Source organism: Arctopsyche grandis, chromosome 6 (genome assembly GCF_051622035.1).
Source record: "Arctopsyche grandis isolate Sample6627 chromosome 6, ASM5162203v2, whole genome shotgun sequence".
NCBI lineage: Eukaryota > Metazoa > Arthropoda > Insecta > Trichoptera > Hydropsychidae > Arctopsyche > Arctopsyche grandis.
Genome location: NC_135360.1, coordinates 2,067,430 through 2,078,005, shown reverse-complemented (window position 1 = coordinate 2,078,005; position 10,576 = coordinate 2,067,430). Strand labels below are relative to the sequence as shown.

The window sequence follows — 10,576 nt, the reverse complement described above, 5'->3', positions numbered from 1 at the left end:
AGAGCGAGCTGAACGAGACGACAACGCATACACAGCCACTGGTCATCCACACATACAGCCCCTGCAGCTATCGTTCATAATCCGGCTCGAAGGACCATGAACGATAGCTGCAGGGGCTGTATGTATGTGTGTGTATGTGTGGATGACCAGTGGCTGTGTATGCGTTGTCGTCTCGTTCAGCTCGCTCTGGAGCACGTGCTGGAACAGGGCGGGGTGGGGAATTAGTCACGTCAGGTTTGAGTTATATCCTCGTTTATTGATTTGATGGCGAGCCGGGGAGTTTCTCGGCGCCTCTGCCCCTTTATGGTGGGGGCTGTGGATTGAGTAGGCTGTGGCTGGCTGGTCAGGAAGGGTAGACCAGCCACGCCAAGACCTTCTCGGTCGGCGGCTAGCCGTCTGATTTGACAGGTCGCGTGCCTCGTCAGATGAGCGCGCGCCCGTAAGAGCCCAAAACACGGCCATGTGGGTTTTTGGCTCGGACATGTACCAATCGTCATTTTTTATTTATTTCTAACAATCAGCCCATTGAAACAATCCTATCAAGTGCCCTATCAGACTGCACAATATTGCAAATTATTATTTAGTATCCCTGGAAGACATCTGTAGGGGCCACTGCAATCGCAAAAAAGGCGGGATATCAAGACCCGTTTACACCGGCGAACGTCAGACACTAGCATTACAAAGAGAAAAAAAAATGTAAAAATGTACATATGTACATTGTATACGTACATATTTTACATCATTATGATTGTGTCAGATATAAATGGCACAATGGTCGCCGATGTAAATTTGCCATTATTGGTGTATTTCCAAATTATTATAAACGACCCATATACACACACGTTGGCCGCAATATATTTTTTTCACATTACAAAAATATACAAAAAACATTCACAAACTTAACGACAAAAATAAACCATAATGTTTCAAATACATATGTAGTTAGGAGCGAACGCACGCACAGCCACAGTTACACAGTGTAATGTAATGTATTGTATACTGTAATGTTTAATACAAGTTGGAATTATTCGATTTCATTCTTACGTACAGTGATTGATATTGCATCGTAAATATGTTGATTTAAAATAAACAAAGAATGTAACTCAATAAGTGAATCGATTTTGTCGTAGCTCACGATATTGCATGTAAATGGCAAATTACAATTTTGTACATTCAAAGGATTTAAATCGACTGTAAAAAAAAGAAAAGTATTCATATAACATGTAAATTTTTAAATGGTACACGTATTCGAATTATTATTGCGAGAAAATAAATTGTAAATAAATATCGAAGTTGACCCTTTGAATGCTGACCAACGCCGATCGGCGTTTTGCCAACAAGTCCACGGGCCTGAAAAAACGTCGATAGGTGTTGTATTTTGAGCATGTACAAAGTAAACAAGAGTACTACCCGCTAAGCCTTTCCAGGTAACATTAAAAAACTGCATTGAACATGGATTGTGTAATCCATGTCATTCATTTGTCAACGTTTATAAAGACTGGTTTACACCGGAATTTCTGAATTTATAACCATAGCAGAATTTCACGATGGAAATCCCTAACTGTATTTTAGATTGTGGCTTGGCATTTAGAATGTGAGCTTTATTTTAATAACAATGCAGAAGATGGAACTCGTTTTGGAAAAATATATTCATTATAATTGACTTCTTTTGTTTATTTTATATTGTTGCAAGATATATTAGAGTCTAAACACACCTTTACAAAACTCAAAATCCTCGGCGGTAGTTTGTTTGGATTAGCTTCAATTTTTATACCTGCTTTCTATTGGATTTCTAAATAATTCTAGTTGGAAATGTTGGCGACATTTTCAGCGTGTCGGACTTTCAACAGAAAAGACGTCAGCACTCAAAGGGTTAATGATGATGTGCATACTGTGGGAGCGCCTACCCCATGGATCAAAAGTGCTTGCGCAAAAAGAATAAACATATTACACAGCTTTTTTTATCTAGGTTTATACTCTTTGAGTTGTTGAAAGTTATATCATGAGTAAACATATCTCAGATTAATAACAATTGCTTATTTTTCTGACTATTCAATGCCGAATGAATTCAAATTCTATTGCCAAAATGAATATTCTGATCAATATTTAATCCATAAAATGTACGTGTGATTATTTTTATTTAAATTGGTATATGTTATGCAAATATATTCGTAAAACAGTCGACAAATGTTTTTAATTACTTCAGATTTCTTTTTGCAACTTTGTTTCTTTTTAAGATATACAAATTCCATAATATGTACAGCATTGTAATTTATTGTTTGCGTGCAATATGCAAGCGCTGAAATAGGCGACAAATTAATAACGTACACCTGCTAATAAAAGCAGATTTATACATTGTATGTGTACTACCGTGCGTCATACCGCACAATGGTTCATAACGACAATTAGTCAAACATCAAGGCTCGCTCACACTCGATTACTTATACCGAGCAACATTTCTAAACAAAGTTAAAACTGCTATGAAGCAAAGAAAAAACAAAATTCGATTATTAAATATGTAAAGACTCGGACTCGTTCTTTACACGATGGATGTTTTGGTACAAAATTTGTGGCAAAAATCTAGAACATAACATAATTTGAGAGCGAATCCGAGTCTAAGGCAGCGTGCACAGTGGTACGACACAATATGACGCAGCGTGCGATGCAATGCCTAGCGGCGAAATCACACAGGGAAGAACGGAACGTCGTGTGCTTGGCTCCCCGCTGTGGGGTTCTCCTACATTTCTTCAAATATAGGACCGTTATCGATCACTGTCAATCAAGGATAAACTTTTAGCGAAAACTATGTGCAAGGCCACATTGTTTAAAAGTATCTAAAAAAAAAAAACCATGTGCCGCGTTCCTTCCTGCGTGATTTCGCCCTAAATGTTGTCTTTTCATTCCATTAATGGAGTATATGTACATACATAGCTTATATAAGGTTGATACTGACAACATTCATACTTGTTGGCTACGTCCGCCAAACTCACGTCTGGTCCTTCATTAAATAAAGTCGTTCTTAATCTATTGTTCTCACTGATAACCACACTCTTTAGTTGACAGAAGAGATGAGTATAGGGATTTGGATTAATTTACCGTTTCGAGAGTAGCCACCCCCCCTCCGCGGAGAAGGTGCGCGAAAGCAAAGGTCAGTACACGAGCCAGGCGTGCGCATCTTTTCCGCAGAGTGGGGGTGGGCCTTCGACTAATGTTCATTGTCAAGCAGTCAGTGGTGGTGGTTGTGGTTTAAGAGTAGAGTCGAGTGTATGGCCATGTCCATGGCTGAGCGTGCGCGGCAAGTCCAAGTGGTGAGGGGACACACACACACGAGATTACGAGGTCTCCGCAGACAGAGCTCCCTTGAGCACGGCCGGTTTGGCGTAGCTCTTGAAACTCTTGGGCGGGTCGTCTTCCACGACGGCGTAGAGCTGACCGGTGCCCAAGTCGATGGACATCCTCGGAGGCAGCTCCACCATGACGTCTGCCAGAGCCTCCCACTTGGTCGGCGGAAGGTCGTCGTCGCACCTGCACACCAATCACATTCACCTGGTCATTTACTTGGCAGTCACCCGCCATGCCGCCTAGCTCTCTACCTCGCTCTACCAACAAAATGCGGCTGTGATTTCATGAACGCGTATTTACAACAAGCTAAAGCTCGCTCGCTCGCTCTCTCTCTGCTTTCCCGTTTTCAGTAGTTTCAAAATCTATTTTGTACGATACTTCAATCTAGGCCTAAATTACATCTACTAAAAGCGGATTTGGATTAGATAAAATTTGATTTTTAAACTTACATTTATTTACAAATCGAAGTCTCAGCTGCATCGAAACGTTAAACAGTGTGTGTGTGTGAATACGTCGATATATTTATTTTTTTATGTATTTACATATAATGCAACTCATCGGGAGTGACGTCATACTCACTCTGATTCGTCTCGCTCTTCTTTAGCTTCTTCGGCAGCCTCGTTTATCAAGTCGTTGGCTAGTTGCTCGATCGTCGCGCTGGCTATGGCTTCGTCTATCTTTTCCATGGGCTTGTCCACCATGTCTGACATGGAAAGCACCGTGGCGCACGGTGTTGGTGGCTTATCGAAGCTCGGAGCTGGGGTCGGCTTGAACAGCCCGTCAGGTGGCACTGCCATCTCTGAGGACGCTGAATGAGGTGGCGTCTTCATCAGGTCTTCGTCTGCTTCCTCCGTCATGGACTTGAGGGGGATGAACTTGGCTTCCGAGACGGATTTGGCTACAGCTTCTGCTTCTGCTTCCGCAGCGTTCGTCGAGTCGTGCACGGCTGCACCTAGGTGGTCCACAGCATCCTTTATTCCATGTGTGGCTGTAGAAACGGCTTCCTTCACGTGGTCCACCGCACTGTGGACCGCTTTGCCAGCCATTTCGCCCACATCTACAGGTACAAATAAATATATTAATTGAAACAATCGCACGTGGGTCATAAACGATGCAACCGCTTGTCGACACCATGCAAGCATCGTAGCATGCAACGCCTAGGACAGATCATTTGATTGTAACGCTTATTGACCACTAAGCTGTCAAGTTGCAATTCAATCCGTGAGCATGCAATACAATTTGAGACACACAATGTTTGACACGCAATCGTTAAAAGCCTGACTGTGAAAATTTTGTCGACAGATTTTCACAGTTTTATTAACAGAATTTTATTGGAGTTTATGTTTATCATTTATAATTCTGCTGAGATTTTCTGATTTGAATATTCATTATATAATATATATGTACTACGGCATATTGTAAGGAGTCCATGCATAAATGATTAAGTTGGTATGTTGCGTAACGCCATGACCGAAAGATAGTCGGTTTTAGCGCATCGAGTAATAAACATGGCTTAACAAGCCTTTACCACGTGTCCCTTCACGAATTGAATCCTATGTACATAAATAATGTGAATTTGTATAAATACTTAATATATATACATTTTTAAGTACTGACTAAATGAACAGATGTCAATTTTGAATAGAATATTTTATAAAAATGTTTGAATTGAGTTTTTATGTATGTATGTATATGTGTCACAGGGAAATTATATTTCAAGTGAAAATATATTTTCACTGACGTTTCAGTGAAATCATAACCAGTTACATTTTCAGGGTTGGTTTTATTCATTTAAGATTAGGGTTGGTATTATTTAAGGGTTAGGATAGGCTAGGTTAAGTAAGGTTTGGCCATATTCATTTAAGATTGGGTTGTTAGGGTTAAATTTTATAGAGTTAAACGTTGTAAATTCATTGTTTGATACATTTTAACTGTTCGAATTGGTGAAAATATATTTTCAATGGTGAAAGTATATTTTCACTTGAAATATGCTTTCACTGTAACATATATAAGCAATTTGATGATATGTGAAAGCTCCATGAAAAGAGTGGAATGATACATTCAAAATAAAAATGATTAGTTATCACATACGTACATATGTACTTATATAATACATATGATGATTTGAAATGATGATCATATCAGTAAACATATGCAGTAAAATAAAATTTAATGACACTCGTTGTAAACGTGAGATTTACCAAAAGTTTTTTCAAGCCGAGAACAGACAAGTGTAAACTAATTACATATACAATACAAACGTCACAAAATTGTGAACGCACACGTCTGTGCGCGACTTTATATGTACAGTAAACGTGCACAAAACATGACACACTATATTTGACAACATGCGAAAATAAATACCTACTTGAAGTTTTGTTTTATCAAAAAATAATGATATTGCTCTCATTATAATTGTTGTACATATTAGACCACATCCAGATGCATTGAACACGTGTCAACACGTGCTATTGATAATAATAGAGAGTGGACTAGCAGTTGAACCATCATACCTTGCCATTGGTGTTTATCATTAATATTTTGGGGGGGGGGGGGGACACGAATTTTAAATTAAATACGACTTTAAATTAAAATTAAGCATTGAAAACGTTTATAATGACGACTCTTTAAAGTTGTGATGATCAGTTATCGCTAAATTATATTTACTAGAAAATCTTTTTGCATCTACATTATTTACAGGAAATAAAATTGATTTTATTGAATATAAATATAAATATTTAAGAATATAAACTTAATAAATTTAAAATAGAAATCGATTTCAAGTCGAAATTGATATTTAAATTTTTTCATATATTCTCGCGCGGTTTTGTCGCCGAGTGATTTTCGCTGGGGCGGATTTTAAAGGCTTTTAAATTGATGAAGTTCATTGCTAATAATATCAGATTTTGAATTCACGGTGAGCTTAATTTGAAGATTTGCTTTTTCCAGCAGATTGTTTGAATATAATTTGACGAGTACAAATGTAGGGCCTTTGGCGCTCTAATTTTAATTTTAAAGCGCTTTTGGCGCATCGAGCAGTGCCCTAACTTATTTGGCGCCCTCGGCCACCACCCGACCCAGCCCCCCCCCTAAAACCGGCACTGTATGTACACTTTCTGAACTGAGTGATGGAGTTGGAGTTGGTATGAGTACGATTATATTTAACATATAAATGTAACACGGTGTTGGCACGTAGGTCAGAATATAAAAAGAAACATAACGATGCACTTTAAAAGCAGGAAGGCCCACAATCGGAAAATTCCCATATAGGGCAAATACATGTAAAGTGGCAGCTAACGATCATGCCAATTCGACCTTTGTTTCTGCGGTCAACCGCCCCGAAAAAATATACGAGACTTCATTACCATAACACGTCACACTAATTGTAACACGTTCGAATTTCCTTTGTTCACACGTGCTACGACTGCTTTGTTATTTCCCTTATTCCTTGTGTTGAAAAATTTCTTACAGCCTTGCAAGAACGTGTGGCTCGAGGTTGGCCATGAATCTTCCAGATATCTCACATACACATCAAACACCCAGCCGTGAGTCTTTGGAAATGCGCGTGTTGGGTTTTTGCGCTACGGCTTAGATCCCTATCGCTCAAGGACCACCGAATCACGCGAGCGTTATCTCCGATTCTTCTAATAATAAAAATATTCGTGGTTTTTAAATGAATATTAAGAATTTAAGATCGCACGTTGAAGGTCTGAATGAAACATTTTGATCTTGACCATTAGTCGATAATTCTATTGAGGCTTGCTGGCACGTATGCAAGGGTTTTGCTGTACAGTAAAAATTAATATTTACGACCTTGCTTATGAATATTGATGGTAAATTAGAAAGCGACTGGCTATTATTAGAAAATAGTATGCACTCTATCCAATACGTGGATTAAAACAGTTTCTCAAACTTTTTTTTTATATGAATAATAAATAAAAAATTAATGTTTGTATATATGTAAGTATTGCATCAAATGTGGGTATATAAGTGTATCAACTTGTTAAAAAAAAGAAAGTAAAAAAACTTTTGAAAAATTTTCTAAAATTGAAATATTTACATTAGTATGATACTATCTAATATATGTATGTATAATTTCGAAAGAGACTTTGCATATATGTATGTAACCTTGGTTGGTTGGTTCGTAGACAAAACATTCGATTTATATATTTTTCGATTCATAGGCGCCGATTCGATTTTTTTCGATTCAAATGATTCGGGTGCCGGGGGGGCCACCAGATTCTGGTACACATATAATTTCGAAAGAGACTTAGTATATATGTTTGTTTGTTCGCGACAGTCAATTTAATAAAAAAAATGAGTATTCAAATAATAAATTTATATAAAATAAAACTATACAAAAATAAGTTTAATAAAATGTTTACTATTGGATTAGTCATGTTTAAGCGGTTTATATTACAAATATGGAGCGAAGCCGGGTAAAACCACTAGTATTATATGTAAAAGTTACTAAAGACTGCAACCTCTACTTGTAAACGGGTTTTGGAAGATCTCGGAGCCCGGGATCGAAGGGCTTCTATAAAAAAGCCCGGGCATATGTGTTTATTTGCCATGCAATTTCAGAGTTTATTTGGTATACTATCTAATTGAATCCTAGCTTTTTGAAAGAGGTCATAGTCTTTTGAAGGATTTTTCTCACCTTCGAAATGCTGATAAGTAGTAAATATTTTAGTTTCAAAGCAACTGTATTAATCTTTTAATCTAATGTATAATTTGGAAAGAGACTTTGTATGTATGTATGTAAAAGTCGTTCGTTGGGTCGTAGACGACACGTTCGATTTCTTTTTTTTTTGATTCATAGGCGCCGATTCGATTTTTTTCGATTCAAAAGATTCGAAGTCCCCGGGGGCGCAGCCACCGAGGGCGAAGCCTCTGGGGGCGAAGGCCCCGTTGGCGCTGGCGCCGGATTCTGGTATACATATAATTTCGAAAGAGACAGTATATATGTTTGTTTGTTCGTGACAGTCAATTTAATAAAAAAACAAAAGAGTATTCAAATAAACTTATATAAAATAAAACTATTCAAATAAATTTAATAAAATGTTTACTATTAGATTAGTCATTTTTAAGCGGTTTATATTACAAATACCGAGCGAAGCCGGGTAATACAACTAGTATTCAATATTAGTGATACTAAATATAATATAAAATTGTAAAATGTGAAAGAATTAAAATTTAATATGTTAAATGTATCGTGTTGGAGTGCAATGGTCTTTAAAGTATTAAGATTAGATTGCGATAGCGTAGATTATTGCTTTAACAGTTTGACTGATGGGAATTTTTGCGCTGGCATTTAGTAATGACTAAGATTTTATTTATTTTTGGGTTTCGCGTGGTATTTAGAGGGTTAACGAAGCGGCTTTCTTGGAAAATGGTTTAACACAGGTTCTTCGTGCTTTTGATTTCACCGGTCAAACTTACATGAATAATGGATTAAGCATTGTGGATCGATTTCGACCTTACGACCGTTAAAAAAGCTCTTGACTATTATTAGCAGTTTTTCACCGTGACTGTGGGGAAAATTTAATAACGCATTTACATAATAAGTGAAAAAATTGCTTTTTCTCTCTTTCAACTTATTTAAACAAAGAAGACCTCAAGGTTGGAAGGTTCCAAATCGTAGGTACATTGTTAAAATTAATACTTACTTTCGATTTACATGTAAATTTAATTACACACATTACTTGCACGATTTGCTTCTACAAATATGTATAAATTTCATTACACCTGTAAGAGTGCAGGTTGGTTCATTACATTGTACTGTTGGATATTTAAATATGATTACATTTAATACAATAGGGCTTGATAGTCGAAAACGCCGTGGAAAACTTGGATTTTCCCGTATAAAAATTTGAAGGATAATTATTATTGTTTTTCACTTTCTTTTTAAAAGATTATTGCTGTATCTTTGATAGATAAAAATTCTGAAAAAAAAAATATTTTTGTCTAAAATTCTGAAAAAACGATTCTTTGAAGGAAGGATGTATTTTAAAGGAGATAATGCAAGTTTCTACTCATTTATGGCAGTGGTTTTTAATCTGTGGTCCACGCACACTTTAGAAATCTTAAGAGATAAAAATTTCTGTATAATGATAATATTATGTACATATTTTATTTTTTGATTTATTCTGTGGCGAATTTAAATGGTTTGAATTATAATTTTTTAGTTTTCAGTAAGAAATTGCTTAAATTTTTTTTTTATTTTATTAATAAATTTCACTTCAAAGTGGTTCATAAGCTGAAACAAACGCTTACAAACATTGTATTCAAGAATTTATGATGATTTTTTTATCAAAATTTGTCAGATGTTGTATTTATTACAAAATTTTCAATTTTAATTAATTGATTTTTAAGTCAATTAATCTGTAAAATATTTGAAATCTTTTGTTCCTTTGCTTAATTTACATATGTGGTCTACCACACATTTCATTTAAATATGTAGGCTTTTCAATTTTTTTTGGAAGGAATTTTCAAATAAATATTGTTTGGAATTTTATGACGTAAATTTGAAATGTTATTAATTGATTTGAAGGCGATAAATCTGCATAAAAATGAAAAGTCACTAAAAATTAATTAAAATGAACATGGAAAAAATTATTCGAAAAAAGGAAGAAAATGAAATCTCACCGTGAAGGGCATTTTCACCACTTTCCACTAAATCGTTGGCCACTTCTTTGATTTCCCCTAAAGCTCCTCCCTCCCCCATGAAAGGGGCACTGCTGGCACACCCCATTTAAAAAAGTCTATCAACGGTGCGACGAGATAGATAGACAGACGAGACAGATCTCAGAATTACCGAGAATCATTCGAGTGTTCAAAGTTCAAAAAAAGACGTCAACTGCAAAACCAACCGTTCGCGTAGTCAAATTCCGACTGACCGTCGTGTGGCAACAATGACCCTTCTCGTTCTTGTTCTCGTTCTCGTTCTCGCTTCCCATATAAAAGGGGTGTCGAGAAGGAGAATAGGAGAGGGGTAGGTATGGGGTTTCCACGGGGTTGTAAGGAATGGGTGTGAGGAATGGCCGGTCAAAAGGCGACCTTACCTCGGCACGCATGCAAGAAGTCACGAAATCTGCAATCTTTATACTATGTGTTATAAAAATTCCTCAGCGTACACACGATCAAAAGCGCCAACACTAATGTATTACAATTCGCTTTTTACCTTTTTTCTTTTATATTATATTAAATATACATATATTTCATTTTCTTTGTT

At 36.6% G+C, this 10,576-nt stretch overlaps 1 protein-coding gene across 1 annotated transcript; it reads right to left on the bottom strand.

Annotated features, from left to right (window-relative positions):
• Positions 1 to 1,680: 1,680 nt before the first annotated feature.
• On the bottom strand, positions 1,681 to 10,238 carry LOC143913687 (uncharacterized). Its single transcript, XM_077433648.1, has 2 exons — positions 9,991 to 10,238; positions 1,681 to 4,399 (listed from the first exon to the last, which is right to left on the bottom strand). Exons 1-2 carry the CDS (start codon positions 10,094 to 10,096, stop codon positions 3,918 to 3,920), a joined length of 588 nt encoding a protein of 195 aa, XP_077289774.1. The 5' UTR covers positions 10,097 to 10,238; the 3' UTR covers positions 1,681 to 3,917.
• Between the last annotated feature and the right edge of the window lie 338 nt (positions 10,239 to 10,576).